Raw genomic sequence first — 17378 nt, 5'->3', positions numbered from 1 at the left:
TAATTAACTTTTGATACGTGACTTAAGTGAGAATTTTGGCTAAAATATGCAATTTACGGACAAAGTTGACTAATACTTTTTCGTAGGGAATTTGATTTGCTACAAAAAAGTATTCTTTGACTTTTTTTGTAGATTTGATAATTTACGAGTTGTTTTAATAAAAACTTTGACTTGAATTTTTGGAAGAATTAAAAAAATGATAAATTTTTGAAGATTTACTTTGAATTAAAATTCTGTCTAAAATATTAAATTTACGAACAAAACTAAAGAACACTTTTTTGTAGGAAATTTGATTTTCTACAATAATGTATTCTTATATATTTCTCATATTATCAATAGTTTCGCCATAATTTCAATTTAACGTCAAAAAAACATACAAGCCACAAAAATCCTACAATTTTCGTAAACTGACTTCTTAAAATCAAATTTCCAAGTTATATATCAAAAATATGACAAAAATATATGAGAACAAATTTGCAGGAAATTAAATTTCCTACAAAAAAGTACTCAACAAATTTTTCATACCCTCAATAATTTAAAAGATATTCCCCTCCAAACCCATAAGAATTTCATTTCCAAAATTCCACCAAAATATCCAAATGTTTATTTAATAACGATCATTTAATTATAATTTATTTATTTTCTGTTACTTAATTTTATCTTTATGACCGTGTATTATTTTTGGGGCACCGAGGGCGTTGTATCCGGCTTAGCTCGTAAAAAAAAAAACAAAACCCACGACGAATTGGTCAGGTCAGGTGCAAGGTGCAACCCAGAGCACGTGCTTTCCATTAAATTTCTTCCAGCTCAACAGCTGTTGCCTTTTCTGCTCCAAGATACTCAATCTCTCCGGCTATTTTAATTCATATTACACATATATTTATATATATTTTTCCTTAAATAAATTTATCAACAATAAAAATGTCCCCTTCACCTCCAAAAATTCAAAAAAAAAAATTATTTGCCGAATTTTTTTTAACAAGACTAGAAATTACCCAGATCTAATTTAATTCCCAAGAATTTTTTTATGATAAAGATTAAATTTTATCTTTCACCTGATAATTGATAAGCGGACTGATAATAAAGTAACCATTCTTAAAAATCTCGTTAACTATTACACATATATTTACTCAGCAATCGTCAACGTCAACGTCATGAATAAAGAAGAATTCGGATACACCAGAAGGGACCCACAAGTCCTTCGACGTGCGTACGATCACCCTAAGCCCGAAAGTTTAGAAGGCGTGTCAGGACGAAGCGCAGGAGGTTCTGGAGTAGGAGGGACCTTAACGGAAACCGGAAGTGCCCAAGCTAACGTACAACATCGTCCAGCTCAAGAGACCTCAGTCATTCGTGACACTTCGAAGCCACCAAACGTCGTCGAGTTTCACTTTAAAGTTTCACCTAATTCTGTTACCGTAAGTTTTTTTTTTTTTTTTTTTACTAATTTTTTTTTACAAGCAATAGAATGATATTTAGTTAAAATAAATTTCATTAATTAATTTAGAAACAAGATCGTGAGATGAGAACAGAACAGCTGACGCCGCTGTCATCTAGGGACAAAAGTTTAATTGGCGGCTTATCAAATTTGTCGATAGACAAAAATGTCTTTGAAGGCTCTGAGGATTTACCGCAAGTGTTTCAAGTTAAATATCTGGGCTCACATGACGCACGTGGTCTCTGGGGGATAAAACACACGAGGAAACCTGTTGATAATATGGTAGAGATGGCCAAGTCTTTACCCACTGGCACAGTTTTGCCTCTGATGAAATTAATCGTCTCGACGGAAGGAGTTACTCTGGTTCCTTATGGTCGGAAAATTTCTGAAGCGAATAATAATAATAGTGCGAGAAAATTGTATCCCATTGAGACGATATCCTATGGGGTTCAGGATCTGGTCTACACTCGGGTCTTCTCGATGATCGTCGTACGGGACACGTGTAATTTTCGTAAAGTTTCACCGTTTGAGTGCCACGGGTTTGTGTGCGAGTCGAAATATCACGCGAGGCAGATGACATATGCACTTGCCACTGCCTTTCAAATTTATTCCCACGCTATTAAGAATGTTAAAGATGGTAAAGTTGGACCGGGAAGTGGAAATAAAAAATTCGCTATCGATCTCAGGACACCTGAGGAAATTGAAACTGAGTTGACAAGAGATTCTGAGGCTTGAATATATTTTTATATATTTATATGTGTGTCTTTTTTTATTTTATTTTTTTTTTAATGCAAATTATTTAGTGCTCAGCAAAAAAAAATTTTTAATTCAAATTTTGACAGATCGAGTGGTCAAATTTCGAAATTTTTTATTTTTAGCCATTTTTTTTATTATACTAAATAACTTTTAAATGTCATATATATACATATTTTTTTTCATACTTCAAAAATTATTTAGCAGACCAGAAAAAAAAATTAATTTTTTAAATTCAAATTTTGACAGATCGAGTAAAATATAATTTCAAAATTTTAAATTCATCGCGATTTTTTTTTTCTTTATAGATGCTAATTTTTTTTTCATACTTCAAAAATTGTGCTGAATTCAAAAAAATTTTTAATAATTCAAATTTTCGGAGTCCGAGTAAAAAAAAAAATTCAAAATTAAATTTTTTTTTTAATTTTCAGCAATTTCTTTTTTTTTTTTTAAGACAAATTTTTTGCTAGTATACTAAATAATTTGAAAACTTCATGTATATAAAACCGGGGCAAAATGAGCTGTCATATTTTTTGTAGATATCCAGGGTAAGTTGATCAACCTTAACTTGCAGCCATATAAAAATTTTCATTGAAAAAAATTTAGATTTCGAGTTTTCATTACCTAAATTATTTTTTCACTACCGAAAAAATAGACATTGAGGTAAAATGGGTCGAAATTATAAAAAATTTTCAAAATCCGCTGTCCAGCTGATCAACTTTCTCAGTTTCCTTCTTACAAAACTAAGAATTCTTTAACAAAAAAAATTTTGTTTTTTTCTAAGAGATAACTCATTTTGCCCCTGTCTCGCTTTTTATTTATATACCGATATATAAATGTAAATACGTGATAAAATAATTATTATTGTTAAATTGTTGTTTTCGATTAATATTTTATCAACAAGACTCGCGCCTGTCTTTGAATATGGCTAGTTGTCCAAAGATATCGATATAAATTTACAAAAATACACCACGTGCTTATTTAATATATATATCATTGATTAAATAGCACATTTTCTATATAAATTTTTAAATTACCGATTTTGAATCGCAAATATTTTTTTTCATAATTTCTATTAATAGATTGAGCAATTAATTAATTATTATTATTAAATATATATAAGCGCTTATCACAAAGCAAACCATTATCAATATACATATCGCTTGTACATAAAACCAATTAAATAAATTTAACTATAACATATATATATAATTGTGTATATTGTAAATAAAAGGCTTGGGACTTTCGTGTAAAATAAAATGAAAAGGTTCTAAAAATAATTCTGGCCGAGTGCTTTTGTGTAAATAAGAGTATTCATAAAAAAGGAAGCTGATTGTATTGAATTATTCTCGATTGTACTTTATTTCCGGGATGTTATTTCTTTATATATATTTATGTTTGTATTTAAATATATTGTAGATTGTAGTTGGCTGCATTTTAAATGTCATTGTCTATTTACTTTAATCATTTTATACATTTTTTTAATAATAAGCTATTGATATTAAGAATTAATTGATAAATATGATGATTGATGATATATGTAGTATTTGATTTATTGTATGCAGTAATTAAAAAATAAGTGATTGGTAAAATAAATTTAATTATCATTAAAATAAAATTTGTTTTAATTTTATCATGTAATGAGCTCCTCAACACAGAATGTCAAAGACAGACACATCTCGACCCGATCACCAGGTAGATCTGGACTCAGAAAAAAATATTTTCTATAACTTTTCCGGGTTTCTCCTACTAGAGGACATCAAAATGAACAAAAAACGTTAATGGTATGATGGGTTATTTCCAACAGAAGCAAAGTTACGGGCGACTCTTCATAGAGAATCATCAACACCCATGTCCACCACCGCTCATATGGGTCTAAATTCGAAAAATAAATTATTCCTAGGACTTTTTCAGGTTTTTCCTACTAGAGGACATCACAATGAACAAAAAACGTTAATGTTATGATGGATTATTTCCAACAGGAGCAAAGTTACATGCTACTCTTCATTGGAAGCCATGAAAAGAGTCATCCTCATTTATCTTCATTTATCCTCATTTATCCTAATATGGGCCTCAACTCGGAAAATCAATTATTCTCCGAACTTTTTCAGGTTTTTCCTACTAGTGGGCATCATAAAGAACAAAAAACGTTTATGGTATGATATGTTATTTTCAACAGGGAAAAAGTTACGGGCACCTTTGAATAATGCAACAATTATTTATATTTTTTTCTCTTTATTTTTTCCAGTCACATTACAACTATATAACCACAAACGTCCCATATATTTATCATAAATTCCCAAGTTATTGAATAAAGTTCAAAGGGGTCGTATCATAGCGTTCACTTTTTCCTGGCAACGTTGTACCAACCCGCGAATTTTTTCCTCTCCGTCCCGGGCGACCTCTCGTCCGCGGATTCCGCGAGAACGGAGTCACTGCCGGCACTTCATTAGTATACCCAGTGTCTGGTGCGTATCCAGGCGCTTGCTGGTTATCCTGAGTGTTGGTCGGCTGGTTTTCCCCATCAATTTTATTGCTCTCCTCATTTTCCGTATCCTCTGGCTCCTCTTTTCCGAACTCCTCATTCAGGACGTAGTACTGCTCCGACTCTTCGCAAGGTATCGATTCATTTACTCTCGTGCACACAAACGTTTCCTTGTTAGAAATAAATATTTATCAATTATTTTTTTATATTATTATACATTTATATACCAAACATATACCCTTACCTGGTTAAAAACCGTTTCCGCAGGACAAATAAAACTCCAGCGACGCGATCCCCGATATTGCGGCATGCAAACATGAAAAACTTGACATTCATTATCGATATCAGCGTAGTAACCATAGATACGATTTTCACATGAAAATGTATCGACAATATTTTCTCTAATTGCTGTAGCATTGTTCGGTAAAAGTAATTCCGGCGTTTGATCCTTAAAAAAAAAAAAAAAAATGTGAAAACTTTTAAAATAAAAATGATCCTGAAATCAGTCGAGGTTTTACGATTTTCAGATTTCCAAAAAAATAATAAATTATAAAAAAAAAAATATTTAAAAAAATTGCACTTATAGATTTTTTAATTCTCTACATGTGCATTTTTTTATTTTTTTTTTTATTTTATTTGTAATTAAATTATTCTTAAAAAATCCAAAAAATTTTCATACTGAAGTGAGCCGACGACTAATAATATTTGGATTATTTTTAAAAAGGTAAATTACAAAAAAAACATTATTTTGAAAAATTGAACTTGTAGTTTTTTAAATTTTCTACATGTGTATATTTTTTTTATTATTATTTTTTTTTTTTTTTCATTTCTATTTTTGAAAAAAAAAATCCGAAAATAAATCGTCAACTAACTTCAGATCAAAAATAAAAATTAAAAAAATTTCTTACTCTAAAAATAGGAATAGGTCTTCTAGAAAATTTCTGAGCAAAAACCGAGACACAGAGAACACAGAAAATGATAATCTTCCGTATCATTTTTAAAAAAATGAAAAATATAAAATTTTAAAAAAGTAACTTGATCTGCAATCTTCAGCAGACTGATGCTTAGATCCAGAGAAGCGGAATGTTATATAGGTAACGACGGCTCGGATCTTAGTATTGTATGAATGACATCGAGATCCCGATCGCGGTTCAAATTTGCAGGATGGTCACGTTTGCCCAGTGGCCATCCGTATCCACATGGTCCTCAAATTCTTGAAGGTCCCGATGCAAATCTTCGTCCATCATACCCAAATTACGTTATATTACATTACATATATATACATATATACTACATAAATATAAATACTGGACATATAATTCATACTATATAAATATACTGAATAAATCACAGTCTTGTCGCGCTGCTGCTGCTGCTATCAATGGGGTGTGGATCCTTGAAGATATATATATATATATATATATATATATATATATATATATATATATATATTTATAGTGAGATGTTTACATGAGCCAGTTGGATTGTAGCCAATTGCCTCCGAAATTTAGTTGGTCACGGTGCACATGGAGGTCGACCTGTGTCTCCAACGTGATCGTTACTCTCTGAATACTTAATATATATCAAGTCGTGCATATTTGCCAAATTTAATGCTGGCTGGTCATTGACCATGGTCTAGTGTATTTATATATGTATATATATATATATGTGAATTTTTTTTTTTTTTAAGTATATAAAATGCTTTACACGAATTTTTAGATAAAAATCTTGAAATAAAGATGCAGGTGCTATTTAAATGTATGTAGATATATATGTATATATATATATTTTTTTTTTTTGACTCATGATAACGTGGTATATTTTTTTATATGTTATGTAAGAATAATAATAATATAGGGAATTTACTTTTTGGTTGGTTTTTTTAAATGGAAATTTGGTGACAACAAATAGATGACAAATTTGAATTTTTGAAAATTTGGCGGCTATTTTTTTTAGACTCAAAAGGGGTATATTATATTTTTAGTTATGTGATAATCATAATATGAAAAATGAATTTTTTGATTTTTATTAAAAGAAAATTTGATGTCAATTACAATTAAGCCCGAAAAATATCGACGGAAATTTTGAATTTTTGAAAACGCACTAATTTTTTTTTTAATTTTTATTAGCCAGCGATATTTTTGTCAATTTTTATTGATCAAAATTTTTGATTTTTAAGATACTCTGTAGTAATTTTTGAAAATTTCAATTTTTCCAAAATTTTTTTTTTTATTTTTAATTATTTTACATATTTTTTATTCAAAATTGTAACTAGGAAATTCTTTAAGAATTAAAAAAAAAATTTGTAGCTAGAAATTTCTTTAAAAACTCCAAAAAAAAAAAAAAAATTTCCCATTTTTTTGGAAACTTTCTATTTTGTCCAAAAATTAAAAAAAAACTCACTACAAAAATTAATATCATACGGTATTTAGTCCCCTAAAATCTATCAAAAATTTTCCTCAATTACAAGATTTTCCCAAAAATTTTACAAATTCCAATTTTCCAAAATTTCTTCCATCAGAAAAAATTTTTACAAAAATGACATGTTGGGTATTAAATAAAAGCTCATAACCTCTAGATTTCCATAGTATATTTTGAATTACCCGCTAAAAATTCCAGAGCCCATTCTGCCCCAAATTCATCTGAGCTCCAAAAGTAAAAAAGTAAATAACAAGTATTTCTTCTTCATAATTAATAACGACAGATAAATCCCAATAATTATAAATGCATAAAATATATATATATATATATATTTGTCATATAATTATAGCACAGAATCGAGATTTGGAATAAACTTTCACAAAAACTTGCAAGTCATCAGAATAAAGTAGACAACTGTTCGAATAAATAAATACGTAATTTTATTAAAGTACAATAAATAATTTACATGACTTAAAAACTAAGTAACATTAACAATAAAATAAATAAATAAGTTATTTCAGCGTCATCAGTTCCATTGGTTTTTTTAGTAACGGTAAAAGAGCTGCTGAGAATATAAATTTTCAGACTGGAACAATAAAAATCGTTGATATGCATGATTATTTATTAAGACCTAAACCTAGACCGCTTAGCGTCTGGGCCAACTACTAAATGCCAGCTGGTTATTCGTGTCCAGAGATCTTTTTTTCCAGTAACTCGGCTCCTCCTCGGGCTCGTAATGATGCTGGTGCTGAGCGTGCTCGTAATAAATTACCTTTGCCGGATGATGCCCTTTTTTTATGTCGATCCACAACCGGATGAAATTAATAATCAGACCTATGACGGCTATTGCAAAAAATTTGAACTGAAAGTGAGTTGACACCAGTTGCAGCAGAAGACTTATTTTCGCTTGAAACAAGTGGAAAATTGGCAGCAATTTATGCAGGAGTTTCTTCTTCTTCTTGCCGATTTTTATTTTTCTCGACTCGCCTGAAAATTATATTTTTTTTTTTAACATCACAAAAAACCACTTCCGCTCGTTTAAGAGACGTAAAAGTTTATTTAAATTTTCTCACGGCTGTTTATTTTATTGCGACTTATGCACATTTAGGGGAGGGGTAAAATGACTCTCATAAAACTTTTTTTACTACGGCTCATTTTACCCCACATTAATTTTTTTTTACCTCGGTCATATTTAAATAAAATTTTTCTCTAAAATAAAATATGAAAAATTCGACTTTTAAACTTTTTTTTTTTTTAGAGTAAAAAATGCGTTTTTAAAAATTTCGGGTCAAAATGGGCGCCACTTTTGTCTTAAAAATTTATTTTACCATCGATTTCGCTCACTATTTTTTTTTACAGCTGTCATATTGAAGTGACTACAAAAAAAAAAAATTTACAATTTTTTTTTAGCCAATTTTACCTCACGTTTAATTTTTTTAACCTCAGTCATATTGAAATAAAATTCTTGTGTTTAAAATAAAATTTAAAAAATAAAACTCAAACTTTCCCAGTGTAAAAATGCGTTTTTTTAATTTTAGGGCAAAATGGGCGCCAGCTTTTTTTTTTTGACCAACAAAAATTTCTAAAAAAAGTATATTTTAGCATCAATTCCTCCACTGATTTTTTTTATACTCCAGTCACTAAAAAAAAATCATAATTTTTTACGGCCCATCTTGCCCCTTTCTTGTTCTAATTGATGCAAAAAAATGAAAATCACTTACGATTTGTATCAGCGGGATCTTTGTCATCAAAAAAATGATTGACTTGGTCCATCACAAAATCACTTGTCCTCTCGATGACTTGGCTGAAGGTGACGTTGTCTCTGTTGCCAGTAACTTGCAACTCAATTTGATCCAAACTTGCGTCCGTTAGATTCTTCACACACCCAAGACTGTCGTCCTCCATAAAACACCCAAGAACATCCTGTCCTTCATCAGCGTCCACTAACGAAAATGTCAACAAAAAGCAACCAATAGACACCAGAAGAAAATAAACTACAGCCATCGCGCGTACGCTAGGTCCTTGACAATATAAAACACTGAACGCAGAAACAAAACGGACATGTATTTTTTATTTACACATCTTATTTATTTGGTGTAAGGTATTGTGGTCGTGGCCGTGGTCTCGGTCGTGGTGGTCTTCCACTCGACCACTTAAACTCAAAACTTTACCACTTTTAACTGTGAGTTAATTTAAACAAGTGATATTGTGTCCCTATTGGAATATGAAGGCCAATCAGGAGCCAATAGCTCTCCCTCTACTGTCTAGTGCTTTCATAACTTTTTCTTATGGAGGTTTTTTAAACTGGGACTCGACTTGTCGATTTAGGATGTCTGGGATAGGACTCGTTTTTACTGTTTTCACCTCGAAAATTTATTTTAAACTTGACACTGATTTCCCTTTCGAATCCGGAAGAGGTTCAGTGGGTTGTGGGCTTCGAAGATTTGCTGGCTGATAATTTTTCAATTTTTATTTTTATTGGTATCAGTTATTTTTACTGTGTGGTATACATATGTATGTATATAAGAATACCGTTTTCGTGAATAGTCTGAAAATTTTGGTCTTTAAAATTTGAGCCCTTAATTAAGAGGTCGCTAATTGTAATTTTTTATGGCCATTTAAGGAACATGGGTTTTTTATTTTGAATTTTATAACGAGTGAATCAGTGGATCGAAAAGGTCGATATATATTTCGGGGGGAAATTGAACGCTGTACAAAAAAGGTCTCTTGTTATTTTTTGATAAATTTAATTTTTCAAAAGTTATTCGAGGGCAGAGGAAATTCATAGTAAATTTCATAATTATGTGATATTGGCGAAACTATCAGACTTATCACAAAATGTTATAGGACCTTTTTTGTAGATAATTTCATTGTCAACAAATTATCTATTATGAAGTTTCCGAAATTTTTGAAAGTTCTTTAGTTATTTGCATTTAAAAGTAATTAATTAAAATCGGCCGAAATACGATTTCTTGACAAACTGACATTTAAATGCAAATATCTAAAGAGCTTTCAGGAATTTTGAAAACTTTGTAAGAGATAAGTTGTGGAGAATAAAATTATCTACAAAAAAGGTCCTATAACATTTTGTGATAAGTTTTATAGTTTCGCCAATGTCACATAATTATAAAATTTACTATGAATTTCCTTTGACCTCGAATAACTTTTGAAAAATTAAATTTATCAAAAAATGATAAGAGACCTTTTTTGTAGAGCGTTCAATTTTCAACAAAAAATATATGTCGACCTTTTCGATTCACTGACTCACTAACGAGTTATAAAATTCAAAATAAAAAAAAAATTCCCATGTTATTTAAATGGGGGATAAAAATTACAATAAGCGACCTCTTAATTTCAATATTAAGGGCTCAAATTTTCGGAGGACCTTTATTTTGGTATCCACCGAAATTTTGAGACCATGAAAAAAAAAAATTGTTGGTTTTTTAGGCAACAGTCAATGTATAAATATATATTTTGATGAAAAATAGAGGAAGATTTTCTTCATTAGAAATCGATGTTCTAATTTTCGTCAAACGATTAAATCCAATGACTAATAATGTAATGTAAGCTGAATAGTTTCATTGCGTATTAGTATTCCGAGTGAATCGGATACTATACTTACTCTTTATAGTAACCTTTTTTTTTTTTATGATTAGTCACGCTTGCGCATCATAATTCCTCTATAAACGTATATCCTTTGTGCAATTATATTTATAGTTCATATATTTGTCTATTAAAAACACCTGCGGTTATTAAGTGCAACGTATTTTCTCTTCGTATACATAAAAGTTTTTATTCCATTTTACATTTTTTTTTTTTTTTAAATTATTATAGACTTTTATTAGTTTTAACTACTTCGTAATTTTATGTGATACGAGTTGTAAAAAAAAAACAATTAGTGATTAAGTAGAGAAGAGAATTTCATGATTACAGTAATTAAACTTTAATCAGTAATATTTTTCAAACAAAAAAAAATAAATTTTTACCTTCTTTTTTAGCCTGTCCATTTTACCCATACAGAAAAAACTTTTTTCATAAAAACTGGAAATTTGTTTCAATTATTTCGAATGTGTCAAAAAAAAAAAAAATCCGTGGTTCCTATGGATAAGAATTATTTCTTTAGCGGTACCATTTTACCCCACCCCCATAAATATATATAAAACTTCATTTTCAATCAATTTTATTTTATTGACTAAAAATTCCATATATACACATGTATATATATAAAACGTAAATACAAAATTTTTCGACAGAACACACCATAAAACAATCTGGACCAAAATGCCGTTAGTTTAACTCCAAGTAGGTCAGTCAACATCCCATCGCCTTGACGAACGGACACAAATACTTAATCCCAAGGTCAAAAGTAATTCGGTAAGTATCATCAAATAAATAATAACACACACAACTATCCAACAACCAGTAGAAAAAATAAAAAAACAATAAATTAAAAATTTACAAAAACCCCATTGATTTATTTGTTAATTTCACCCGAAGGGACCGGAATCATCGTCGTCATATGGCGAGTAGTAGTGGTCGTAGTGTTCAGGTTGGCTTGGCCCGTGATTGACAAAGACAGTTTCTGTGTTCGAACGTAAACTTATCAACAAGTTGTACAGCATTATTATCAGCGCCAGTTTCCCGACAAACAGACTTTTCAACAGGGACATCTTTATAGAGGCGAGCGCTCCTGGGAGAGACAGAACCTGCCGACAATGTCAGTTTACTTTTAGAAATAAATTATTATTATTGCTATTAATTATTTATCATTACCTGCATCATCAATGGTATCATCATCAACATTGCTCCGATTCTTTGGAAAATATTTGGCTGCTTATTGTTATTATCAACAGCATTATTATCTTCGTCATGGTCATGACGACTTTGTAGTTCCTCTAAACACAATCATTTCATTTAATTTACATATAAATATATATGAGTATACAGGGGACGGACAAAAAATCAGACCAATTTTGAAAAAAAAAAAAAAAATTTTACTGGGTAAGTTGGTCACCAAATTGATGACTCAAATTTTTATCAAAAAAAGTTTTTTTTTCGGGGAATCGGCAAAAAAGATGACGGGTAAAATAAACTGAAATTTTTTAGATCACCCATGACGAAAATTTATTTTCCATAATTATTTTAAATTTTTATTCAGAATTATAAAATTTCTCCATTTTTTTTCTCAAATTTCTATTTTACTTTTTTGAATTTCAGTAAACCCAAAATTTTTTTGTGCAAATTCTAAAATGGTCGCATTACTTATGACCAACTTACCCCGTGTTTTTTTCTACAAACTTTACAAATTTTTTTTTTCTAAAAACCAACGTCTCATTATACCCCACTTTCTTTTTTATACATTTTTATATATATTTTATAAGAAGGGTAAAATGGACCCATGGGGTAAAACGGACACTTCAAAATTTTTTTTTTAAATTAAAATTATCAGAGGAAAAATGAGTCACGAATTTTTGAGAAAAAAATTTTACTGGGTAAGTTGGTCACCAAATATTGCGACGACTTTGAAATTTTTATCAAAAAAAAAATTTCTTTTTTTTGGCTAATCGGCAAAAAAGATGACGGGAAAAATGCATTGAAATTTTTTTGGCAAATTTTTATAATAAATATTTTAGATGACCCATGACTTGAAATTTATTTTCCATCATTATTTAAAATTTTCCTACAGAATTCTAAAATCATGACTAACTTACCCCATATATTTTCTACAGACTACAAATTTTTTTTTCAAAAAACGTCTCATTTTACCCCACTCTGATTTGTATACATTTATACCATAAGGGAGATAAAATGGACCCTCGGGGTAAAATGGCCACTTGAATTTTTTTTCTAAATTAAAATTATCAGAGGCAAAATGGGCCACGTCAACACTGCGGTAATTTTTCCTCAGTGGTCCATTTTTCCCTCATATATATAAACATATGTTTACTTCCACATAAATATGACAATAAAAAATACCTGACAATAATTTTTCAACATCGAGTTTAATTTTGACTTCATTATTTTCAGTGTAAAAATTAACGCCAGTTAAATCGACTAAGTCAGTATTTTTATTTATTTTACACTCACTGATCTTTATATTGATCAATACAATAATACATACAATAAAAAATGATTTAAACATAACGTAACACATAACAATAAAATGTTTTATTTTCCGATAATGAGTTTTACGAGCATTGACCAAGTTCATGGAAATAACGAAACTGATTCTCAGCCGCAACTTCCATCGCGCAAATAAAACTAGATCTAAGAAGTAGAGGAATGCACTTTTCCAGAGTCCAGTTGTCCAGTGCACTAATACTTTGTGTATAATAGCTAGTAGGTGTAGGTGAAGGTAGAGGTAAAGGTAAAGAGCACGCTGGAGTATTCCAGTGCACGCAATTCGCTGCTACTGTTATGAACGGAGTTTCCTGTCTATTGATCAACCGAATAGAAATTTTATAGCTGGATTAAACATGCTTTTTATTAATTTGCAATGAGAATTTAATTTCCTTTCATTAATTTTTTTTTTTTTTTTTTTTTTTATGAACAATCAAACATGAGTAAGTATATTAAGGTCGATTTGAAGATTAGACTGAGGAGATTAATTAAGAATTACATCAAAATTTATTTTTTAAATATATATTTTATTTAATTAATTAATTACTCGTATACTGTATCCATTATTCGAGTTTATAAATATAATTTTTTATAATTTAAATAAAATTTATTGTAAGCTAGGGTTCTGTTATAAATTATTACCATTTTTAAATTTGGCGGGTAATTTAAAAATTTGAAAATTTAAATTTATTTAATAGATTTGTTTTTTATTGAAAAATAAAATTCAATGGATAATGGAATTATTTTCTTGTAAAAATTGAATTTTAATGGATCTTGGACTCCATTGACAATGGATTTTCTATTGATAATGGAAATTTATTGGGTAATGGATGTATTTTCTATGAGTAATTTAAATTTACTGCTGGATTGATTGATTTTTCAGTTGGCATTTAAATTCAATAGCTAATGGAATTACTTTCCATTAAAAATTGAACAATTTGTAGTTAATAGAATTATTTTGAATCGAAAATGGAAATTTAATGGATAATGGTTTTATTGTCCATTGGAAATTAATATCAAATGGTTAACAAAAATTTTTTTCATTAAAAATAAGAATTTAATGGCTAATGGAAATTTTTTCCATTAAAAATAAAAAATTTCTTAGCTGATGGAAATTTTTACTATTAAAAATTAAATTTCAATGGCTAATATAAAAATTTTCTACTAAAACTCCAATTTAATTGATAATGGAATTTTGTTCCATGAAAAATGGAAATTAAAAAGCTTATGGAAATTTTATCCATTAAAAATTCACATTCAATGACTAATGGGAATTTCCCCATTAAAAATGGAAATTTAATAGCTAATGGAAATTTTTTCCATTGAAAATCAAATAGTAATGACTAATAGAAATGTTTTCTATTGAAAATAAAAATTTAATAAATGATGGAAAATTTTTCCATTAAAAATTAAAATTTAATGGAAGATGGAGATATTTTCCATAAAAAATAAAAATTTAATAAATAATGGGAAATTTTTCCATCAAAAATTAAAATTTTATGGCAAATGGAGATATTTTCCATTAAAAATAAAAATTTAATAAATAATGGAAAATTTTTCCATTAAAAATTAAAATTTTATGGAAAATGGAGATATTTTCCATTAAAAATAAAAAGTTATTAAATAATGGAAAATTTTCCCATTAAAAATTAAAATTTTATGAAAAATGGAGATATTTTCCATTAAAAATAAAAATTTAATAAATAATGGAATTTTTTTCCATTAAAAATAAAAATTTAATGGAAAATGGAGACATTTTCTATTAAAAATAAAAATTTAATAAATAATGGAAATTTTTTCCATTAAAAATTAAAATTTCATCCCTAGTGAAAATTGTTTTCATAAAAAATAAAATTCAATAACTAATGAAAATTTTTCCATAGAAAATTGAAATTCCATTATGAGACTCTTTAAGGCTAAATTTCTGAATTACTTAAAATTTAAATTTACAAAATAGTTATTCACATAAAAACAGACCTTAAACAAAAAAAATAATTAAAATACCTTTGGTCAAGTCTTAAAAAAAACAATTACAACTTTTAATATCTATGGCAGCTTTTTAAAAATTCAAAGACCTCAAAAAGCTGCCATCAATTACTAAATTATATATAGCACATAGTTCTACTTACAAACTATCTAACTGTTCAATGATTGAACTCCTAATTATTACGTCATCTAATTAATTTTTTTTCTTACAAAAAAAAACTAAATTAGCTAATTATGGCCGCGTGATAAATAAATAAATAAATATAAGAAATAAAAAAAATTGAGACTAATATCCATGGGGAGGATGTTGTATAGGATGGACAGGATGCTGTCCTTTATGATAATAATCAGCTGCCGGTGCTTCCCATCCATTATCGTAGTGACTATAACCAGGGTCATTATGAACGTGAAAATGAACCGGTGGGGCCGGCGGCGTCCATGTTGCTTTCTGTGACTGGAATGATGCGTAAAATTTGCCGAAAAGTGAACTCAGTTTTAACACCAGCAGTATTATTCCTGTAAAAAAAAAAAATTATTAGCCCGCGGTGTTTATAAAAGAAAATTTAAATTAGTTCAAGATATTATTAACTCGGGGTTTTCAGTGATTTGCATACGTAGTATAGCAAACAATCGGTGATAGCTGATGATCATACATGTACATGTGGGATCTATGTCAAGAAAAGTAAGTGTGTCACGATTAGTAATTCAGGCCCGGCATGCCAAAAACGATTTCTCTTTGATTAAATTTAAATTTTTTATATGTTTACTTTGTGACTAGTTCCGTTGTTCTTATTCACGTTTTGTTCAAAGGAGAACGGAAATTGTGGTTATATATTTTGTGAAAATTCGGGCATTTAAATAGAACGGACTTTTAAATAAATTATTGTTATTTTTATTATTTTTTTTTGTGTAAGAAAATTTTTTTGGAGTTTCAGAATTTAAATTGCGATCAGATGGAAAATATTGAAGTTAGGAGAAAACTAAAAGAATACTTTTTCATAGGAAATTTAATTCCCTACAAATTTGTTCCTATGCATTTTTGTCATATTTTCAAAATATAACGCGTAATTTCAAAATTTAGCACTCAGTAGATAAAATTTCCATTCCTTAAATACTTTTTGGTATTCAAATCAAAATTACGCTTAAACTATGAAAGATATCACAAATATTCTCATAAACATTTTTATAGGAAATTAAATTTTCTATAAATTTGTTTCTATACATTTTTATCATATTCTTGCTCTAAGCCTTGTAATTTTAAATTTAAGAACCCAGTCATCAAAATTCCCATTTCTGAAATATTTTTTGACTTTTAAATTAAAATTACGCCTCAACTATCAAAAATATCAAAAATATCCTCATAAACATTTTTATAGGAAATTAAATTCTCTATAAATTTGTTCCTATACATTTTTATCATATTCTTGCTCTAAGCCTTGTAATTTTAAATTTAAGAACCCAGTCATCAAAATTCCCATTCCTCAAAGATTTTCCGGCCTTCAAATTAAAATTACGCCTAAACTATCAAAAATATCAAAAATATATCTTCTTACATTTCGATGGAAAATTAAATTTCCTACAAAAAAGCCCAAATCAACTTTTCCCCTAACCCAATAGTTTCCTCAAAATTTGAATTTCCCTCCTCATGTACAAAATTTAAAACTAAAAATATAATTACAATAATTACAATTACAAATTTACACAAACTTACCAACAGTTAACCCCTTCAACGAAACAACAGTCAAGACAACCAACAAAGTCATTATCACACCCATTTTAAATATCATCGGCATCATCATAAATTGCAATCTTTTAATCCCGAACGTCCTTCCTAAAAAATAAAAAAATTAATCGTTAAATTATTCAATTAAAATAATTCTCCTCTTACATAAAAAGTGACTAAAATCACAATAAATTATATTTACATCAATTAATATTAATAATTACCTTGTCCGTTGTAACTCAATATATAGTCGACAAGTTCAGTAACTGGATTATCTCGTCTGGAATTTAAATCCTTACTGGTCAATTCCTCGTTCGTCGATTCGGCCATCCCAATACCGATGCCAAGTATGACAAAAAATAAATACAAAATTTTTGTCTTCATTTTTTAAATTTAAATCTTCTTAACTTTTTTTTTTTTCACTCCAAAATAAAAATTTAAAAATTTCCAGC

At 28.7% G+C, this 17378-nt stretch overlaps 4 protein-coding genes across 7 annotated transcripts in view; 1 reads left to right on the top strand and 3 right to left on the bottom strand.

The window, feature by feature from the left end:
- The window catches only part of LOC103580248 (conserved uncharacterized protein), a 44236-nt gene extending 40466 nt beyond the window's left edge, over positions 1-3770 (top strand). For all 4 annotated transcript variants that reach the window (XM_053736915.1, XM_008561934.2, XM_053736914.1 and 1 more), the window contains exons 2-3: positions 1135-1418; positions 1508-3770. In XM_053736915.1, the coding sequence (XP_053592890.1) occupies positions 1155-1418; positions 1508-2173 (930 nt within the window). In that variant the 5' untranslated portion in view covers positions 1135-1154 and the 3' untranslated portion in view covers positions 2174-3770. The remainder of the gene's footprint in view (positions 1-1134; positions 1419-1507) is intronic.
- A 639-nt stretch (positions 3771-4409) lies between these two features.
- LOC103580247 (uncharacterized) lies at positions 4410-5714 on the bottom strand. The gene is made up of 3 exons (XM_008561933.1): positions 5585-5714; positions 4921-5124; positions 4410-4846 (listed from the first exon to the last, which is right to left on the bottom strand). The coding sequence occupies exons 1-3, from the start codon at positions 5669-5671 to the stop codon at positions 4496-4498; spliced, it is 642 nt and encodes a 213-aa protein (XP_008560155.1). The 5' UTR covers positions 5672-5714; the 3' UTR covers positions 4410-4495.
- A 1800-nt stretch (positions 5715-7514) lies between these two features.
- On the bottom strand, positions 7515-9260 carry LOC103580253 (conserved uncharacterized protein). The gene is made up of 2 exons (XM_008561941.2): positions 8819-9260; positions 7515-8084 (listed from the first exon to the last, which is right to left on the bottom strand). The coding sequence occupies exons 1-2, from the start codon at positions 9099-9101 to the stop codon at positions 7744-7746; spliced, it is 624 nt and encodes a 207-aa protein (XP_008560163.1). The 5' UTR covers positions 9102-9260; the 3' UTR covers positions 7515-7743.
- A 5784-nt stretch (positions 9261-15044) lies between these two features.
- LOC103580255 (conserved uncharacterized protein) lies at positions 15045-17378 on the bottom strand. The gene is made up of 3 exons (XM_008561942.3): positions 17151-17378; positions 16915-17034; positions 15045-15719 (listed from the first exon to the last, which is right to left on the bottom strand). Exons 1-3 carry the CDS (start codon positions 17308-17310, stop codon positions 15490-15492), a joined length of 510 nt encoding a protein of 169 aa, XP_008560164.1. The 5' UTR covers positions 17311-17378; the 3' UTR covers positions 15045-15489.

Source organism: Microplitis demolitor, chromosome 2 (genome assembly GCF_026212275.2).
Source record: "Microplitis demolitor isolate Queensland-Clemson2020A chromosome 2, iyMicDemo2.1a, whole genome shotgun sequence".
NCBI lineage: Eukaryota > Metazoa > Arthropoda > Insecta > Hymenoptera > Braconidae > Microplitis > Microplitis demolitor.
The sequence above is the reverse complement of the archived record's forward strand: the minus strand, read 5'-3'. Positions and strand labels throughout refer to the sequence as shown.

Bases quoted from the DNA above. Each gene is read 5' to 3' on its own strand.
- LOC103580247 (XM_008561933.1), bottom strand. From the start codon at position 5,671: ATGATACGGAAGATTATCATTTTCTGTGTTCTCTGTGTCTCGGTTTTT. The intron at 5,125-5,584 runs GTAAGAAATTTT...TTTTTTTTTAAG, and splicing joins GACCTATTCCTATTTTTAGA to GATCAAACGCCGGAATTACT. The intron at 4,847-4,920 runs GTAAGGGTATAT...ATTTCTAACAAG, and splicing joins CGGAAACGGTTTTTAACCAG to GAAACGTTTGTGTGCACGAG.
- LOC103580253 (XM_008561941.2), bottom strand. From the start codon at position 9,101: ATGGCTGTAGTTTATTTTCTTCTGGTGTCTATTGGTTGCTTTTTGTTG. The intron at 8,085-8,818 runs GTAAGTGATTTT...TATAATTTTCAG, and splicing joins AGATCCCGCTGATACAAATC to GCGAGTCGAGAAAAATAAAA.
- LOC103580255 (XM_008561942.3), bottom strand. From the start codon at position 17,310: ATGAAGACAAAAATTTTGTATTTATTTTTTGTCATACTTGGCATCGGT. The intron at 17,035-17,150 runs GTAATTATTAAT...TTTATTTTTTAG, and splicing joins ATTGAGTTACAACGGACAAG to GAAGGACGTTCGGGATTAAA. The intron at 15,720-16,914 runs GTAAGTTTGTGT...TTTTTTTTACAG, and splicing joins GTTGAAGGGGTTAACTGTTG to GAATAATACTGCTGGTGTTA.